The sequence below is a fragment of the Octopus bimaculoides genome, chromosome 9 (assembly GCF_046866305.1).
Source record: "Octopus bimaculoides isolate indiv1 chromosome 9, ASM4686630v1, whole genome shotgun sequence".
NCBI lineage: Eukaryota > Metazoa > Mollusca > Cephalopoda > Octopoda > Octopodidae > Octopus > Octopus bimaculoides.
The window spans coordinates 36,346,296-36,366,414 of record NC_142936.1 but is presented as its reverse complement, the minus strand read 5'-3'; the positions used below and the strand labels follow the sequence as shown (position 1 = coordinate 36,366,414).

The 20,119-nt window shown below is 37.4% G+C and overlaps 1 protein-coding gene across 5 annotated transcripts in view; it reads left to right on the top strand.

Moving 5' to 3' along the window:
* Positions 1 to 20,119, top strand: part of LOC106878847 (laminin subunit alpha) — a 250,341-nt gene that overhangs the window by 179,899 nt on the left and 50,323 nt on the right. For all 5 annotated transcript variants that reach the window (XM_089357441.1, XM_089357440.1, XM_089357439.1 and 2 more), the window contains 6 exons: positions 1,065 to 1,241; positions 2,081 to 2,232; positions 4,520 to 4,687; positions 11,358 to 11,485; positions 15,596 to 15,746; positions 18,640 to 18,764. In XM_089357441.1, the coding sequence (XP_089213567.1) occupies positions 1,065 to 1,241; positions 2,081 to 2,232; positions 4,520 to 4,687; positions 11,358 to 11,485; positions 15,596 to 15,746; positions 18,640 to 18,764 (901 nt within the window). The remainder of the gene's footprint in view (positions 1 to 1,064; positions 1,242 to 2,080; positions 2,233 to 4,519; positions 4,688 to 11,357; positions 11,486 to 15,595; positions 15,747 to 18,639; positions 18,765 to 20,119) is intronic.

The following is a 20,119-nucleotide window of genomic DNA, read 5'->3' as shown; positions in this document are numbered from 1 at the left end:
GTGCGTGCATGCATGTGTGTGTGTGTGTATCTATCTATCTATCTATATATATATATATATATATATATATATATATATATATAGAGAGAGAGAGAGAGAGAGAGAGAGAGAGCACAAAATTCTATGTTGGAAAAAATATATATTTATGGAATAAAATATTAACATACCCAGCTGGTTTTGCTTATGCTAATCATGACTAAAGCATTAGTGATAATGTTATAATTTCATGCTATCATAGGTTCTCATTCCATGTTAGTAGGAGAACAAATATGATAAAAGATATAAAATATACTGTGCAGTGAGACTGAACCTAGGACCACATGGTCAGGAAGCAAACTTCTTAATTACACAGTCATGTCTGCTGTTATTGTTCATCAATATACCCGTTAATCTTTAGCTTAGTTGTGTGTCCATTGAATTATAAGAATTGATTGAGCGAACTCATTGGTCCATCCTAATTTTTCTAAGAATTACATTTTATCAAAGAAAGTGGAGATAGTGTATGAATGCCATGCTTGAATATATCAAAGTCTCTGAAACTACATTGAAACATTCTGATTAATTAGTTATTTGTTTTATATATACCATGTGACAATTTTACTTTATTTATTGAATGAATGTTTTAGCCTCGTCTTTAATTATTTTCCTCTTTTATTTGGGGATAAACTTAAACCATTGTTCATTTAATCCTTTGGACTTACAGGTATATTTTAGGTATGATTTTATTTAACTATATCCCTGCAGGATGTGAAAGCTTGCTAATTACCAGTAACTTTGTTACTATCAGCCATAAACACAAAATCCTGTGGCTACCCACTTTTGCTCTTTCCAGGGACAGATTCAAATGAAATCACACCCACTAAAGTGTATTTGCAGATTCAAAGAGTTAAACCTCACCTCTTATTCCTTGGGTGCCATTAATGTAGTACTGTCAGTGTCAAGGATTCAGTCCAGGTTTCAAGTCTACAAAGGATGTCTTCCCTTTCTACCACTTGTTTTAAAATCTCTAAAAGTGGCTATGAATTTTGCCCTGTTTTCTCTCATTAAAAATTTTTTTTACTTAGCGGGTCTGAAGAAGAAGGCTGATGAAATATCGAAGCAAGCAGACAAGACATCAGACACCAGTAACAAGTTATCTAACAAAGCAGATGATATCATTGATGAAATGAAGAAATATAAAGATTTAGAAAAGGTCAACTTCCAAAAGATAAAGCAGCAAATTGATACCAGTCTTTCTCAAAGTATGTTATTTTAAATTGTTCTTTTAATTATTCACATCAATGTAATTAGTATGAAATGTAAATACAAGACTATTGATTTCACGATGCCTCTTGTATTGTTGGACAATCTCTGATTGCCTCAGTTTGCTTGACTAACAAAATTGATCCACCTGTATTTCTGTTCCAACTCTATAATTAATTAGCTGTATGATTTACTTAATTCTATATAATCTGTCTAAATTTACAGATTTCTGGGAGTAGTTTTTATCCTTCAAACTCAATACTCCATTTCTTATTTGTTTTTACCTTTTGATTAATGATCTTTTCCATGTATTTAAATGTTTTCCCAAATAAACATGCTCTTTATTTTTAAAGCTTCACGGAAGCTGTTAGATGATGTACAAGCATTCAGCTCTGAGTGCTCTGTATCTTGTAGCAGAAACAGCTTTAAGTTTATGAATGAAATTGATTACATATTTCCTGTTCCCTTGTCAATCTTTTAATTTCTTTAACATATAGCCCTGTGCTGGTGGCATGTAAAAAGCACTCGTGCCAGTACCACATAGAAGCGCTCATGAAAAGCTTTTATGTGCCAGTGCCACATAAAAGCACTCAGCACTCTTGGTAAAGTGGTTGGTGTTAGGAAGATCATCTTGTCATAGAAGCCATACCAAATCAGTCTGGGGCCTGGCACAGCTCTCCAGTTTGCCAGCTCTGATCAAATCATCCAACCCATGCCAGAATGGACAACAGACATTAAAAGATGATGATGATGCTATAAATATATATATATATTGCATTATTGTTTCATGTTTAAATTCTTGTAAATACTGTAAATATTGTTTCTTCTTATCTAACAGTTAATGTGAAAGTGAAGGTAAATGATATCATTTCCAAAATAGTCAATATGAGCAGTGAAGTGAGATCTTTGGAGTCCAAGTCTAACAAAGCTCTGGTAGATTTAAGAAAACTAAGGATGCAAATAAAATCAGCAAGATCAGCAGCCAATGCAGTAAGTTACCAATTTTTTTTATTCTTTCTTTGTATGTTTATACACACACACACACACAAACAAACACATACACACACACATATTGGTCAATACATTAATGAAGATCAAAGGTTGAAATGATAATGCTGGTGATATTTGTGTGTGTATCCACCAATATATGTGCATGTATGTATTGTAAATGTAATGAACAAAAGCAAAAACAAAAAGACAATACAGGAAGGACAAATTTGGACAAACATTGTATTAGTCTAATGGTTCAATAGAAAAGAAGAGTAAGAGTCTTAATATTTTGGACTAAGTCATTCATTAGAAAAAAGAATATAAGAAGTATGAGAATGAAGGTAAATGTCTGAGAAGAAAGGAAGAAAAAAGTGTGTGTATGTATTTATATGTATGTGTATGTATGTGTGTCTGCATATGTACGTATGTGTGTATATATGCATGCATATGTGTGTGTAAATGCATGTTGTCCATGTGTGTATCTGTACAAATACGTATGTGTATATAGTCAAGAAGTGGAGGTGCAATGGCCCAGTGGTTAGGTCATAGGATCGCGGTTTCAATTCCCAGACCGGGCGTTATTGAGCTAAAACACCTAAAGCTCCACGAGGCTCTGGCAGGAGATGGTGGCAAACCCTGCTGTACTCTTTCACCACAACTTTCTCTCACTCTTTCTTCCTGTTTCTGTTGTACCTGTATTTCAGAGGGCCAGCCTTGTCACACTATGTCACGCTGAATATCTCAGAGAACTACGTTAAGGGTACACGTGTCTGTGGAATGCTCAACCGCTCGCACGTTAATATCATGAGCAGGCTGTTCCATTGATCGGATCAACTGGAACCCTCGACGTCGTAAGTGACGGAGTGCCAACAACAACAAAAACATATAGTCAAGAGATTAGATCCAGAGATTCTCAGTATGGAAGATACTTCATGATGCTCAAATGGTTCAAACTTAGACTCCAATGTCTTTACTGGGATCAATTCCATGGGGTAAATAATGACTCTAAGAGGGATCAAGTTAAGTAGATATGGAGGCAATTATGCAGATAAACAAATCAGATATATTAAATATAACAGTTCAGGTACAAAATATGTGTATATGTTTACATGCAAAATGACAGAAAACAAAAATTGAAAACTTTCTGACGATGAATATTTAAGTGTTAATATATAGATATTTATATCAACAAATCCAACTGATGGTAGAAGTGAAATATCAAGGTATACTCTCAAGCTACAAGATGGCTAGAGAGAGAATAGGGTAGAGAATCAAGGCTGGCTTGGTGGTTAGGTAGGTTCATGAGAATATAAAAGGAGAATGACAGATGTCATAGATGAAGACAGTTTATATATTGCTGTCATTAAGTATATATGTTTTCACCTTCGCCCATAGAAATCATCAAATAAGCTGTCATTCAAAAAATATTGTCTGCAACCATTTTTCAAAGACAGCTTAAATAAAACAAATAGGTGCAGTTGTAGATGTGTTAAAAAGTTTGCTTCTCAATCTCATGGTTTTTGGGTTCAGTCCTACCTCATGACATATTGGGCAAGTGTCTTCTACTACAGCCTCAGGCTAAAGCAAATCCTTAGGCCTCCAACATGACCTTTCACAACACCCTTAAAGCCAGGAACTTTTCAGTGCATTCTCATATATGTTCTTTAAGAGAGCCACTTCAGTACTCTTTAAGCATAATTATAAGAACGTATTTATCTATTGTTTTTTTTACTTGTTTCAGTCATTGGACTGCAGCCATGATGTGGCCATGCCTTGAAGGTTTGTAGTTACAGGAATCAACCTTAGCACTTATTTTTATAAGCCTGATACTTATCTTATTGGTCTCTTTTGCCAAACAGCTGGATCTCAACAACAGTGTTAAACTGGCAACCTTTGAGCTGCATTTTCATATTGAGGAAGAGATGGAAGTCCGCAAGTGCTAAATCTGGTGAATAGGGTGGGTGCAGAAGCAATAATGTGTTGTTTTTGGCAAGAAACTCCTGAGTTGTAGAAATGTGAACAAATCCTCACTATCGAGTTGTAGTAGGGGATAAACACTGAGACAAGCATGCAAACACAAATACACATGCACACACATGATAGGCTTCTTTCAATTTCTGTATACCAAATCCACTCACAAGGCTTAGCAGAAGACACTAGTCCAAGATGCCATAGTGGGAGTGAATGCGTGTACCATGTAGTTGAGAGGCAGACTTCTTGCCACACAATCACAAATACAAATATATTTGTACATGTTTTTATAACTGTTGTTTTTTTTAAATTTCAGATTATTGTGAGCTTGAAAATGTTCCCTAACACCACTCTACGTCTACGTAGCCCTTCTGTACCACTCTCTTATTCCAACAACAAAATACAAATGTTTATCAATCCAGTATCTGACAATGGGTTGTTGGCTTATATTGGCAATCCATTTGAACCGGCTCCTTTAAATGAGGTATGTTATGGCTTATGCCATTTTCTCATCTGTATGAGGTGTGTATGTGTGTTTGTGTTTGCATACACACATGACATACAATGTATGACATATGTATTTGGTATGCAATATATACATGCATGCATGATATATATGTATGTATATATATATATATATATATATATATATATATATATATATATATGGCTACTCCCTGCTATTTCTCTTTCAAGCTTAGGATAAAGTCTGCTATCTTCGTCCATTTCTTGTTGTTGCCTCCACACATGTTCCCCCGCCTCAGACATTCATTAGTTTATCCCATATGTTTGGCCATTTGATGACACTCAAAAATATGCACAGCTAAGCTAAGAATTTCTTTTGTTTTTAATCGCCTCATTCATTCAAACTCATCTCTTCTCTAAAATAATTCTTTCTTGTTTGCTCTACCTCTTAAAAGGACTTTTTGTGTCCGTGGTTGCGCCCACCCCCACCTTTTCGCATCTCCACCATCAATACCAGAAATCTCTTTCTCTTATTGGACATCTTGTTGCCCTTCCCCTCTCTCCTCTTATATTGGTAATCTTGCTGCCCTCTCCTTTCTCTCCCTCTTCCATTGCTGGACTAATTAAACCAGATAGCAGCCCACTTACCCTCTCTGTCTTTTTTTTTTTTACATTTATATCTGCAGCATCAGTAATGCTTACACCCACAATGCTCATAACGCTTATATTTACAATGCCCCAAACACTTTCATATACAATGCTTCCTTACTCCCACCCACCAGTAGAGACAATAACCTTAACAATTCTAACATGTTTAAATGATGGTAGGTTAAAAGCAAGAACAATTATTATGACGTCTGTTACCAAACAATCACAGAAACTTTCTTTTTAGGTGCTGAATAACATCTCTCCTTCCTGTGTTACCTCCCATATCTCTGTAGGCACATTGAAATGTAGGTCTAATGAAATTGTAGAGATGCTTGAATGGACACGTGTTGATGTATGTTGCATACAAGAGGTAAGGTTGAGAGGAGCTTCAGCCAGAATCCTCACAGGCAAAGCTCATAGGTATAAACTCTTCTGGGAAGGTAACAGTGATGGAATAGGGGGGTGTGGGCATACTTCTTGCAGAGAAATGGATGGATAAGATCATAGAGGTAGTGAGGGTGTGCGATAGAGTACTTAAATTTGGGCTAGACTTGCAGAATAGTATAGCTACAATTATCTCTGCCTATACCCCACAATTGGGTCTACCAAATGAACAGAAGGATCACTTTTATGATATTCTTCTGCAGGTTACCTCAAAGACGAGTAACAATGATCTCATCTTTGTGGCTGGAGATTTTAACAGGCATGTCAGACAGCAACCTGGTATCTTCCATGGTGTACATGAGGGCCATGGAGTTGGTACCAGAATGGAAGAGGGAACTAGGCTCCTAGAGTTCTGCAATGCAAATAACCTATTGATCTGCAACACCAACTTCAGGAAGCCAGTACCTGTCTTCAATTCCCTCCAAATGGCCTTCCGACCTGGCCCACAGTCAACCATCAAGAGATACATCCCTTGCTAATAGTGTATCACATCCACTGCCAATCATCTCCAGTTGTGCTTTACCGAGATGTTTTCTTGCTCATGCACACCCGGAGCAGGGTCAATGGATTGACACCTATCACAATTTCCGACCACCTTTTGGATGCTCTGCCTAGTGACATTGGTGTCAATCCTCCTGGCAAGATACAAGGTTCTATCCACACTCATATGATGCATGGCATGCAGTCTCTTTAGCTTCGCATCTCTTACTTCAAATTTTCTGGCTCCACCAACCAGGCCTTTTTCACTCTGGCTAGAACATCTGCCTTGTTTCTTTCTGAAGGCACAAAAACCACGCTCGGCTCCAAACCAAATTTGGCAGCTAGTTCTCCTAGAATCCCTAGGTGGTGCTTCACTAACATCTCTGCTGCCTCTTTGGTTCAAACCCACTTTTCATCAGTAACCGAATTGGTTCAGATTTCGATGGAGCGCAGATCCCATTTCAGAACCAAATTCTCCCCCTTCAGCCACGTTGATGTGGTTGTAATTGTCAGCTTTTTGAAGCCAGGCCATGTCCTCCACTTCTATGTCTCCAATTTCCAATACAACTCCTATCACTATGCTGCTAGCATCACACCATATGGTCCCATTCTCCAGTTTGGGCATATACCAGCTCCCTCTTACAGGGTCTTCTGCTTTTGGCCTCTCTAGGATCTCCCACATCATCGCAACTGTCCCTTCTCCCAATTTATCTCCCTAGTGTGCCCCTTCTACTTGTCTTTTGCTGTAGCTGCACACTGTCCGCAGCTACCTTGTGATTGGGTAGTATCCCACGAACCTCCCGCACATCAGAAATAGTTCTCTCCTGCTGATGCTGGTACCCAGTTCCAGGATCTCATTCCCCCTCTGAAACATCAATGAGCCTGTTTTATCTCTTTGAAGCTTGAGCCCCAGTGTGGCTCCTCCAACCATTGGCTCCAGTGGTTTTGCAATCAGCCCGAACTTCTTGAGGTGACTTACAACCTCTGTGGCAGACACTACAGTCTCGCCTACCAAGATGTCATCTATATAGGAATTGGCAGCCCTTCTTGTCCTGTCCACCTTTCCCAGGATAGACTTGAGCACTGTCGCCATGATCTTTGGCATGGAATTTAGCCCAAAACTCAGCCTGGTCAAACAATATGTTTGGTTCTTGTATCGCACAAGCTGATATTGCCACAGCTTCTTGCTCATAAGGAGCTGCAAATATGCTGACTTCAAGTTGACAATCATCGCTACCCTCATCATCTGTATCCACTCGCGCAACATCTCACCACAATTGTCAGTCACTCGCCACCTGTGTGGCACAATACATGGCTATTCATCTCCTGAAAGTCCAGTACCAGCCTGACTTTGCTCTTTGTTGGCTGCACCACTGCCATTAGTGATAGCACTCTGCTCACCATCTCCTCCCTCCACGAGATAAGGACACCCTCCTTAATCACCCTCTCTACCTCTCCTTCAAACTCACTCCTGGCATATCCCTTCAAGGTATGCTGTAGCAGCTCAGCCTGTTCTTCAGCATCAGGGGCTCCCCTTTCCAGTGCCACTTTACCATCCAAAAAATCTTTGTCCTCAATGGTGTAAGCTGTACAGTCCTTCGCAGAGCTCTGCTCCCTCTCATGTTGCAGACATACAGCACATGATGTCCCTGCACCTATAAACAAAGCCATGTCTCCACCAATCCTGACACCTCCAAGGCAGTTGATTGCATCCATCCCCATCACCAAGTCAGTTCTGTCTACTACATGGTCAATCACAATCACCCACAGCCTCAGTGTCGTGCCTTGCAGCACTATCTCCAATTCACTACTACCCTTACATCCAATCTCGCTGCCATCAACCACCCAAACACTACTCATTCCCTTCCATTTTTTTGTCAGCCTCAAGGTCAAGAGAGACATCATACAGCCCGTATCTACAAGGGCTTTGAACGCCTTTCTCCCAACTATGGGCAGCAACTGCACGAGCACCTCTACTCACTCATGGGGAAGTTTGAGGGGCAGCATCTTCTCCATGGCCTTTTCGCTGGCTATATTTTTGCGGGATATGCCCAGTCAGCCTGCACTGGTAGCAGACGGGTCCAGGCTTCATCTCTGTACAGTCCCTCACCATGTGCAGACCCTGGTACTTAAAGCACTGACCCATGCATGGTCACTATCACTCCACAGCAGTTGTCTTCTCCCCTTTCTTTACCAGTTGTACCATGTCGCAGGCTTTTGCAACTGCCATCGCCACTGCCTTCTGCCCAGTGTTCTGTATCAACATGCAGGCTTGAACGATGAGCTCACTCATTGCCATTTTGTCATTGCCTGACAGTTGTTGCAGTCGCACTGATATATCATCAGGAAAGCCATTTACAAAGGCCAGTCATACTGCCTTCTTTAGACCCTCTCCAGTAAAGCCAGACAGTATGGCCAGTCTCCAAACTTCCGCAGTATACTCATCAACCTGTTCCCCTGTCCACCTGACCGTTCCCAGGTAAGCAAATGCGACATACATCCCCTTCATATAAGCTTTCCTCAAGCACTGCTCGATCTTCGCCATGCTCAGTTGGTCTTTCTCGTCTGTATCAAGGTACAGCACTAGTGCACTTCCTCCAGGTACAGGGCCATGAGACCTGCTATAGTATTGATGTCTTGTAGACTGGCCGCTACTTTGATCTTATGGATGCAAGCTACTACATCTCCTTCACCATAGAAAGGTCTGACAGCATTGCTGCTGATCCTTATCTTTGCTGCCATCACATGGAAGGGGATAACAACAATGGAGAAATATACTTATACATGATTGCTGAAATAGCTTGTTGTACGAGGGAATTGTAATGCAGGGAAATAAGAAACAATTCACCTACCTTCTTGTTGTTTTGCCGTCCAGTTGTACTCAATCTAAAACTCATGCCCAGCCCACGCACCTAACAATAGCATCTGCTAGTACCCATCCCTATCAGCTTGCTTGCCTCTCGTTCATTTGCCATGAGTACCCAAGGCAAAAGAAGATGATTCTGATCTTCCTTCCCTCACTTCCTTTCTCACCCTTCCTGTTCCGGTCAAGCCCCTTGACCATTGATGTCACAGCCCTTTCCTTCCAGCTCATCTCATCCCCACAGCATCATACTCAACAGTGAAGTTGATGTGGAAATGTTGGGTTACAGAAATCTTTGGTGACCATTATGTCTTCACTCAAGATGGGGCTCTGGCCCACATATCTAATTTGATACAGAGCTGGTGCAAAGAGCATTTCAGCAGTTTTGGGGACAAGACAATATGGCCTCCCTCAAGTCGAGACATCAGTCCCATGGACTTTGCTGCCTGGTCCATCTTAGAGAGTAATGTTTCTGCTCACTCCTATTTAAATGTGTCTAATCTGAAGAAAGCCCTTCTGTCTTCATGGATCAAGTTGGATGAAGAGGTAGTACAACCTATGTAACTCAGTGACCACTCATTTGCAGGCTATGATCAAGGTGAAAGGTGGTCATTTGGAAATGTATTGGATCATTCCATAAATAATGCAGTTTTTTTCAATTGCATGAACTAAATGTCAGAAGAGGACAGGATAAACTACCTGCATCAACTTGCTATAAAAACAGGTAGTAATTTTACTTTGTACTTATTCTTAGTGCAAGTTTTGAAGAGTGCAGTTCGATTTTAGCAGTTATTTTTTCAAAGCTGTAATGGAAGTAACAAAGGAGCATATTTGGCATATTTTGCTTTATGAGTTCAATAAAGGCAACAACACAACAGAACGTGCAATGAATATTAATGCAGTATATGGGGATCAGACAATAAGCATAAGCTAGTATCAACAATGGTTCCAGAAATTCCAAGCTGGAAATTACAGCCTAGAAGATGAGCCTCATCCTGGAAGATCTGTAGAGCTCAACAAGGACATCCTGCAAACCCTTGTGGAACAAAATCTCATTGTAATTGTTGAGGAATTAACAGAGAAGCTTGGACTTGGTCATTCAACCATTCATCAACACCCGTGTGCTATTGGAAAATAGGAAATTGGGACATTTGGTTCCTCACAAACTTTCTGAGTCTAATCGTGCACAGAGAGTGAATGTGTGCTCTTCTTTGCTGTCAAGTCTCACAAATGAACCTTTTTTTGGACTAAATAGTGACTGGTGATGAGAAATAGGTTCTCTATAAAAATGTCAAATGCCAAAGACAGTGGGTAGGGAAAGGAGAAACACCGGCACCCTAGGCTAAAGAAGGTCTTCACCCACATAAGGTGTTGTTATCTGTTTAGTGGGATATGAAAAGTTTAGTCCACTTTGAATTTTAAACTCAAACCAAACAATAACAAAGGAGATCTACTGCGAGCAGCTTGAGTGGCTTAAGTCAGCACTAGAAGAAAAATGACCATCTTTGGTTTCAAGATGAAAGGTGTTCTTCCATCAAGATAATGTTTGGCCACATACAGCAAGGATGACATTCCAAAGGTGGGAGCAGTTTGGATAGGAAAAGATGCTCCACCCACCATATTCACTGGATATTGCCCCAGCTGATTATCATTTATTCCACAGTCTTCAAAATCATTTGGACAGAAAAAATACAAATTCTGTAGATGAGGTCAGAACAGTACTGGAGGAGTATTTTTCATCACAGACAAGTGAATTTTGGAAGAGGGGCCTTGCAAGTCTACCATATAGATGGAAGAGCATTGTAGAAAATGAAGGAGAGTATATTTTAGATTAAAAAAGAAGTTTATCTTAATTTTGAAAAATAAAAGAAGTATAAAAAACTGCATTATTTATAGGTTGACCTAATAATTACTGCAATGGATTGACAATTTACATTAGAATGCGTGTACCAAATTTCATTATCCTACCTTGAGTTTATTATGAATAATTAAGAAATATCAATGGGTAAATCTTTCTGGGACGCCCTGTACAATATACTAGGGTGAGTCAAAAATTGGAAGCACTCTTGTTTCTGTAATTTATTAAAGCTGAAAGCAGGGATTGAACAACTGGAACATTTTCAACACAGTTGATATATTGACTAATTTTGTATGACTTAATCATGTATGGACTAATTATAAATGGGCTAATCGTATATGGTCTAATTATCTATGAACTATGTTTTCCTGAAATTCTTTTCTTTTTTTTTTTCAGGATTTTCTTGCTTTGGAATTGGTCAATAACCATGTTGTAATGAAATATGATGTGGGATCTGGCATAACTACTGTTAAAAACCCATTATTTGTTCAACCAAATGTTTGGCACTATATTCAAGCTAAAAGGTTAATTTTTGTACATCTTTTGATATAAATAATTATTATTGTATTCTCATGTTGAGGGTATATCATTTGTTACAGTTACTATTGTATTGTATTGGACAAGTTTCATAGCACCTTGACACTTACTGCAGTTTTTTCTTGATCCTATACACATGGCAACAGAAATAATTTTTGTATGTCTTGTATTTTTGGCATGTATTTTACTGTTGGATGCTATTCCTATGACCAACTACTCTGCATTGTCGACCCAATAGGTTTTATCATGCTACCAGTAGCAGAGTGTGTCTGCAGCAAGACTAAAGCTTCCTCTATTATACATCAACAGTTTTAATTAGGGATTAGGTTCTCCAAGATAGGTGCTGATTGCACTAGGACTTGCAGAATTCGCTTTTTATTTATTTTGATCTTTCTAAATTCTTGGGTCAAGCCCAACTTAGATATTTTGTTTTTAGAAGTGTAATATTTCAAATGCTGTATAGCCATGAAAATATCAAAAACATCTGGTATTATTATCCTTATAAGACAGAAAAAAATTGTCAACAGACAACCGCAAGACTCAAACCTGCACCTCTCAAATACCAACTGCATACTCTACCATTAAGCTAAGCTGCCCATTGACAACAATCTCCATCAAATTAAGCTAAATACATAGCTTTTTCAGAATGCAACAATAACATATGTAAACAAACTTTTGTTTTGTTTGTAATAATACCCAATTTTTCTGTTATTTTCACAGCTATACTGCAATCGAAATGTTACCATCTCTGTATGATACCAGATGTGATATATTTTTGTCTTTCATCTGTAATAAGGCATCTGCTGGGTTTCAAACCATCTCACTCAAGTTTCCCAGTTTAGAATCATGACTTTACTATATATTACCATAAAAGGCTTTAATGCTTACATGGACATGATTTAGCTAATCAGATTGGTGGATGTGTAAATCATACAAAGGGGTGCTGAAAAGTTCCTGGCTTTGAGTAAAAGAAAATACAGGAGGATCAGTTAATTATGATTTTATTCAACATATTCCCCTCTCAGATTCCTACACTGATTGCAGCAGTCCTTCAGTTTTTCTAAGCCCTGTAAAAGAACTCGGAAGGTTGGACCTTTTGCAATACCCTTAAAGCCAGGAACTTTTTAACACCCCATCATATAAACAGTAGACTTGAAAGTAAGTTCTGTGAATTTGCAGCCATTGAGGGGTCAGTTGAAGAAGGAAAGAAAAAGAGAGGCAGGCCAAAGATGACATGGACAAAGAATGTGTGGGAAGATTTGGCTGGGATGGGTTTCACCTGGAAAGAAGGATGCAGTTTGAAGAATTCTGATCATCCGATGCTTTTTAAGTGAATGGAAATAGCATAACATATGTATGTATGTATTTGTGTGTGTGTACGTATATATGTGAATGTATGTATGTATGTATGTATGTATGTATGTATGTATGCACATACATATGTTTGTAGGTATGTGTGTAACCAACCAATCAATCACATACACATATTCCTGCACTTATATGAGGGGGTACTGAAAAGTTCCTGTCTTTGGATAAAAGAAAATACAGAAGGATCAGTTAATTATGATTTTATCATTCAACTATGGTAGTTTTTTTATTTATGTGCCCTTTTAAAGCCTAGCCAGGTTTCCCGGTTTCTATGGCGTATGTGATCCCCCCCAGCTGGACAGGATGCCAGTCCATCGCAGTGTTACTCAAGAAACAGGAAGAAAGAGTGAGAGAAAGTTGGGGCAAAAGAGTACACAGGGGTCCCCACCACCCCCTGCCGGAGCCTCGTGGAGCTTTAGGTGTTTTCACTCAATAAACACACACAACGCCCGGTCTGGGAATCGAAACTGCGATCCTCCGGCCGCGAGTCTAACCACGAGACTGACCTAACCACTGGGCCATTGCGTTTCCACCAACTATGGTAGTAGTTGAATAATATTCTTAAGACTGCAATTTATTCATACACAGCATTTTCAGAGCTTTGTCGTTAATTCAGTTCTTAACCAAAGTGAAAACTGTTAATATTTTTGAAGTGGACTGGTCCCAAGCTACATTTTGGCATAAAAAATTTGCAATTTGGTCCAGTAGAAGAAAGTTTATATCAAAATTTGTAGCAACATTGTAGGAGAGTAAGTAACACCTCCAATCAAGTTTAGTTCTAAATAAATTTTTTATTTTAAAAACAAAATATATTTATCTTAGCTTCAATGAAAGAAGAATGCATGAGGAATTTCATAGTTTTGGTCCCATGCAACAAAAGTTTGTATAAAAAATGTTGTGAGATGAAATATGAAAAAAAATATAAGGCAAAAAATTAGATTCAAGTATAATTAGCTTTTTTATTTTAAAAACAAGTTATATTTTAACAAGCAATGAAGTTTAAAAAAAAAAGATATGTGTGTTTGTTTCTCAAATTTGAGGGTGATAATATAGTTCTATAAGAGGACTTTTAATACATGTCACCGGCATCCTTGAAGTAAGGAAAAAATTATCAATGACACCGCTAATTTGCAATTAATTTAATTACATCATCTATATTAATTAATGCAATTATATCATGTAAACACAGTCCTGTAATATCTGAGATGAGAAAGAAGTTTTAAAAGAAAAAAGTTATGAGTGTTTGTTTCTCAAATTCAATGGTGATAATATAGGGACTTTTAATATATGTCACCAACATCATTGAGGTAATTTTCAATAAGGTAAAATCTTAAATTATTAATTGACACATTATTAATTAGCATAATAGCATAGCCTGGAAAAAACATGGATTACATGGAAAAATGTGAGCAAGAGAAATAATATTCTTAAGATTATAAACCTGGAAAAGTTCAGGACTAGTTATTACACTTGGAAAAGTTCAGAACAACTTTATTACATCTGGTAAAGTACAGAACAAAGAAAATTTTTACTTAAAATATTGCACCTTAGGATAAAATTTGAATATTAAAAATTTATTTGATTTTAATTTACGAAGTAACATTATAGTTAAGAAAAGGTACCATCATTTTGTTAAAATATAGACACACTAAAATACTTAGAAAATGAGAGCCAGAAGTACCAATATAGCTAAAGTTTTATGCAAAGTAGAACAGTATATATGGCAGGCAAATTCATTATGTAAAAAATAGACATTGGGTCAAGACTCAAAATGTGAAGACTTGGCAATAACTTAGGCAATAACTCAAGCAAATTTTACTGTGAATTTGTTGTTATAGGTAGATTTTACTGTAATATATATAACTAATTTTTGTATTATTCTATCTGTTGCACTAACTAATTATGTACTACTATTATTTTTTATAACCTATTTTAAAATTTCTAATTATTAATTGATAATTTAAAAAATGAATGTTTTTAAAGTGCAAAAAAGTATTTTGGAGTTATTTTTAAATTTTTAATATAAGTAACAAGTAATAACAAATAAAAGTAATAACTTGTAATAAAATTTTTAATTTTAATAAAAGCTAATATTTTTTAAATCTAAATATTTTATTTGAAATTTTATCCTTAACTGCAATATTTTAAGTAAAAATTTTCTTGTTCTGTATTTTACTACATGTAATAATTTCTCCTTTACTTTTCCGAGTTTAATAACTTGTCTTGAACTTTTCCAGGTTTATAATCTTAAGAATATTATTTCTCTTGCTCGCATTTTTCCATGTAATTCAACATATTTTCCTCTCAGATTCACTCACTTATTGCAGCAGTTCTTCAGTTTTTCTAAGCTCTGTGAAAGAAGTCAAAAGGTTGGACCTCCAACCAGGCCTTTTGCAATATCCTTAAAGCTAGGAACTTTTCAGCACCTTCTTGTAAGTGTATGGAAAGTTTTACATTTCTTAACCACCAAATTCCACTTACATTACTCAGTCAACATGAGACTATGGTAGAAAGCATTTTCTTTTCTTTCTTTTTTTCTTTTTTTGTTCAAGTTGCCTTGAAATCTAATTCAGAATCACCATGCTGTGTCTGTCAAATTTTATATAATTAAAATTCATTTTATTTGTTTTTATTACATTTTCCTTTTGAACTTTTCTGTCTTAATATTCTTTTCTAAAATGTTGCAGTAATGTCATTTTGTTTCTCTTTTCCTGTTTTTCACTTTGCAGAACTGGTTCATTGGTTGAACTTCTTGTATCACAAGGAAACAAATCAGAAGTTGCAACAAACAAGTCTAATAGTGCCTTTTCTTTGTTGGAACTCAATCCTGAAACAACCCACTTTTATATTGGAGGTTACCCATTCAACATGAATAATAAGGTAAATAAAAATGGTTTCAAATTTTGGCACAAGGCCAGCAATTTCAGGGGAAGACGCTAGTCAATTACATTGACTCCAGTATTTAACTGGTACTTATTTTATCGACCCTGAAAGGATAAAAGGCAAAGTCGGCTTTGGTGGAGTTTGAACTCGAAACAAAGAAAAACAAAATGTTGCTAAACATTTTGCCTGGCATGCTAATGATTGTACCAGCTTGCCACTTTCTATTATCAGAGGTGAAGTGGTGTCTCATCTGCTTTGTGGGTGCTGTGAAAACATTGAAATGATGCCACAGGAGGCAATTTAGCAAGGGAATTATGAAGAATTATGTCCTTGCCCCGTTAGTGAATTTGTGATGCAGTAAAGGTGTGGTGAGTTAATTGTGAGGCAGCAAAGGTGTGGTGAGTTAATATGTGTGTAGAGAGAATTGAAGGGATCGATATGTTTGCAGGGTTAATATTTGTATAGTGGATTTTTATTAGAGACCTTTAACTCCCATGTGTGGGTGCATTATGTGTATGTATCTGTGTGTATGGTTTGGCCAAAACTTTCCTGGGTTCTCAGAATATGTGGTGAAAGACCTAATGTTTATAATTATGATGGGGCCTGTAGGTAAGCCATCATGTATCTTCCGTCATGTGGGCGTGAGCTAAATATTTCTCTCCTGCTTTATAGGTAGATGTCTGGGTGAAAAAAAATTTTTTAAGATTCTTTTTCTCAGCTAGCATAGCTTGCACTTCCAACTATTGTTAAAATAAGGCTTGAGATTTTCCATGATTTTCCACTTGATGTTGAAAAACCATGGCACTTTCCTTCAATGGCTGTATATGCCTAGCCAGGGCTGTGACATTGTATCTCTCCTGGATATTAAAGGAGGACTAATAGATGTACAGTCTGATCCTGAAAGGATCTTCTGTTACACCCACATACTACTCCTTGTTTGACTGCCACTTGAGTCCTTTGATGATTGTCTCTGTGTTGTAGTGGTTGTTAAGGGAGCATGCCATGTTGCTTCTGCATAAGCACCCTGCCTCCGTCTCAGGTGTGGGCCTACCTTCTAATATTTTCTTTATACTAGATGCACAGTTAAAGAATCTCTTAAAGTGTGTCTATTAAATATTTTACAGAACTTTTCATATGGGGAAAGTGTTTATCCACTAAACTGAAGAAGATCTTATCTACACAAGTTTTTATGCTTAGGGAGAAGTGGAGTGTGAACCTCAATACTTTCCAGTGGTGTATTCTTTGCTTGATGTTTTAGGTGCTGAGTAATCCCTCTCTGTACACTGAATGGATGGTGGGAATTGAAGTTGAGGTATCATCCAGTGAAGGTTGGCTTGCGGTATACGGATGTCCTGAATCCATATTTTGTGCATGTTATGAATACGTCCAGGAATGCTAGCTGATTGTCTTTTTCCTTTTCCATTGTGAACTGTATGGATGGCTTTATTGAGTTCACATAATCTAACAGCACTTGGACATCTTCCTGGTGGGGCCAGAGGATAAAGGTGTTATCAACATATTGCAGCCATGGGGTTGGTTTTAGTGGCGTTGATCCTAATGCCAAATTCTCAAAGTATTCCATGTATATATTGGCTTTGAGAATTTGACTTTAGGATCAACGCCACTAAAACCAACCCTATGGCTGTGATATGTTGATGAAACCTTTATACTCTGGCCCCACCAAGAAGATGTCCAAGTGCTGTTAGATTATGTGAACTCAATAAAGCCATCCATACAGTTAACAATGGAAAAGGAGAAAGACAATCAACTAGCATTCCTGGACATATTAATAACACACAGAAAATATGGATTCAGGACATCCGTATACCGCAAGCCGACCTTTACTGAATGATACCTCAACTTCAATTCTCACTATCTATACAGTGTAAAGAGAGGGGTTGCTCAGTGCCTAAAACATCAAGCAAAGAATATAAGTAGCAATTGTGATACACACCACAAAGAAATGATCAAGCTCAATAACGATCTGTTAAAAAACAACTACCCCAAAAGCATACTCTCCACTCCAATTAGGAAGAAAAGAGAGGACGAAACCAATAAACTGTCTACAGTCTGTCTACCTTATGTGAAAGGCCTCTCCGAAAAGATACAAAAGATATGTGGCTCATATGACATCAGGAGAGTATTCAAGAGTAATACAACATTTCGCAAATATATCCTTTGAGTAAAAGTACCAATAGAAGAGAATATGACCAAAGACTGCGTGTACTCCATCCCATGCAGCTGTGGTAGATTATACAAAGGCAAAACATGCTGTCCCCTCAAAATAAGGGTAGAGGAACATTGCAAAGCTGTGACATGAGGAGATATTGATAAATCAGGTATAGCTGATCATGTATGGAAAAATGGAGACCACCTCCCCCTGTGGGATGAAGTTAAAATAATAGACAGAGAAGACCACTGGAAAATATGAAAACTAAAAGAAGCAGCACATATGCTAAGACACAACAACCTCCTAAGCAGACCGAGTGCAGATATTAGTAGCATATGGGAACCGGTATTAAGGAAGGATAGGAAAATATTAGATTTATAAGCCCTAAGATCCTGAGTTCAATTCCAGGTAGTGACCTGAATAATAATAAGAAGAAGAATAATAATAATAACAACATCAAAAAAAACCTTAGGAACCCAGGTTCAAAATTTCCCCAAGATACCTGATGAAGGCTGGAGGGTATATCACCAAAATGTGTTAACAACAAACAAGATGAGGACAAATATTCGTCAAATGTAAATAACGTACATAATTCCTCATCTCTTAAATATAGTACTGAATGAAACTAACACTGGCTTGACAATCCGTGGTGGTGGATAAACACAAAGACAAAACCTAATTAGAAATTGCTATTATCACTTTTTTCTTTTTTTGTTACAGATTCCCTCCAGTGTTACCCGAAATAGATACCATGGAGCAATAGAAGGTTTCATGTTCAATGATTACATCTTAGGGCTTTGGAACTTTGCTTCTGGAGAAAATAATTTTGCAGGATTCCGCAATAGGTATTTGAATCTTTCTATGAATTAACTGTTTGCTACATTTCCTTCAATAATTAGCTCTGTATTATTGTTACTATTATTGTCACTGTCATCATCATTGCCGCTGCTACCATGCTGTTGTTGTTGTTGAGTCAGTGAGCTGGTAGATTCGTTAGCACACTACCAAATGCTTAGTGGAATTTCTTCTGGAATTACTTTCTGAGTTCAAATTACACCAAGGTTAGTTTTGCCTTTCATCCTTTTAGGATCCATGAAATAAGTACCAGTTGAGCCTGCGGTTGATGTAAATAACTATCCCCCTTCCCAACAAAATTTCGGGTTTTGTGCCTCTAATAGAAAGGATTATTATTATTATTATTATTATTATTATTATTATCATTATTATCATTATAGTTATTATTATTATTATTATTATTATTATTATTATTATTATTATTATTAAGGCTGTGAGCTGGCAGAATTGTTAGCACGCTGGATGAAATGCTTAGTATTTTGCCTGTCGTTATGTTCTGAGTTCAAATTCCTCAAAGGTTGACTTTGCCTTTCATCCTTTTGGGGTTGATAAATTAAGTAGCAGTGAAACACTGGGGCTGATGTAATTGACCAGTCCCTTCCCTGCAAATTTCAGGCCTTGTGCCTTCAGTAGAAATTATTATTATTATTATTATTGAGTGCATGCCATCAAAGTGACATGGGTACAAATATACAAAGCCCAATATACCCATCTAACTAAGCATCTGATTAGAGTACACCAGGCACATGCATCGCACCATATATGTGTGATGTGGTGATATCATATCAAGATAAACAGCGCATGACCTTGCAGTGGCATGAGCAGTTAAAATTTTGTAGCTCATCCTGCTCAAAAGGTCCCTGAATAAGGGTTGATTATGGATGATGAACGAAATACCCATGTTTCCATTGGTGAGGCAGCATGCTCACTGCCTCAATGATAATAATAATAATACTAACAACAGCAATGATTTCAAATGTTGGCACAAGGCCAGCAAATTTGGAGTGGGTGTAAGTCGATTACATCATCCCCAGTGATAATCTGGTACTTATTTTATTGACCTTGAAAGGATAAAAAGCAGAATTTGAACTCAGAATGTGAAAAAGGATGAAATGTTGCTAAGCATTTTGCCTGGCTTGCTAATGTCAGCCAGATGCCTTAACATTAATGATAATAATAATAACAATAATAATAATAATAATAACAACAACAACAAGAGCACTCGAAGAGTGCAAACCTCCACCAAGGCAACACCAACATCCTCCTCAACAATTAGCCAGAGATGATTTTTAAAATAAGAATATCTGAAATAAACTCAACTTCTCTCACAAACGACCACACTAAA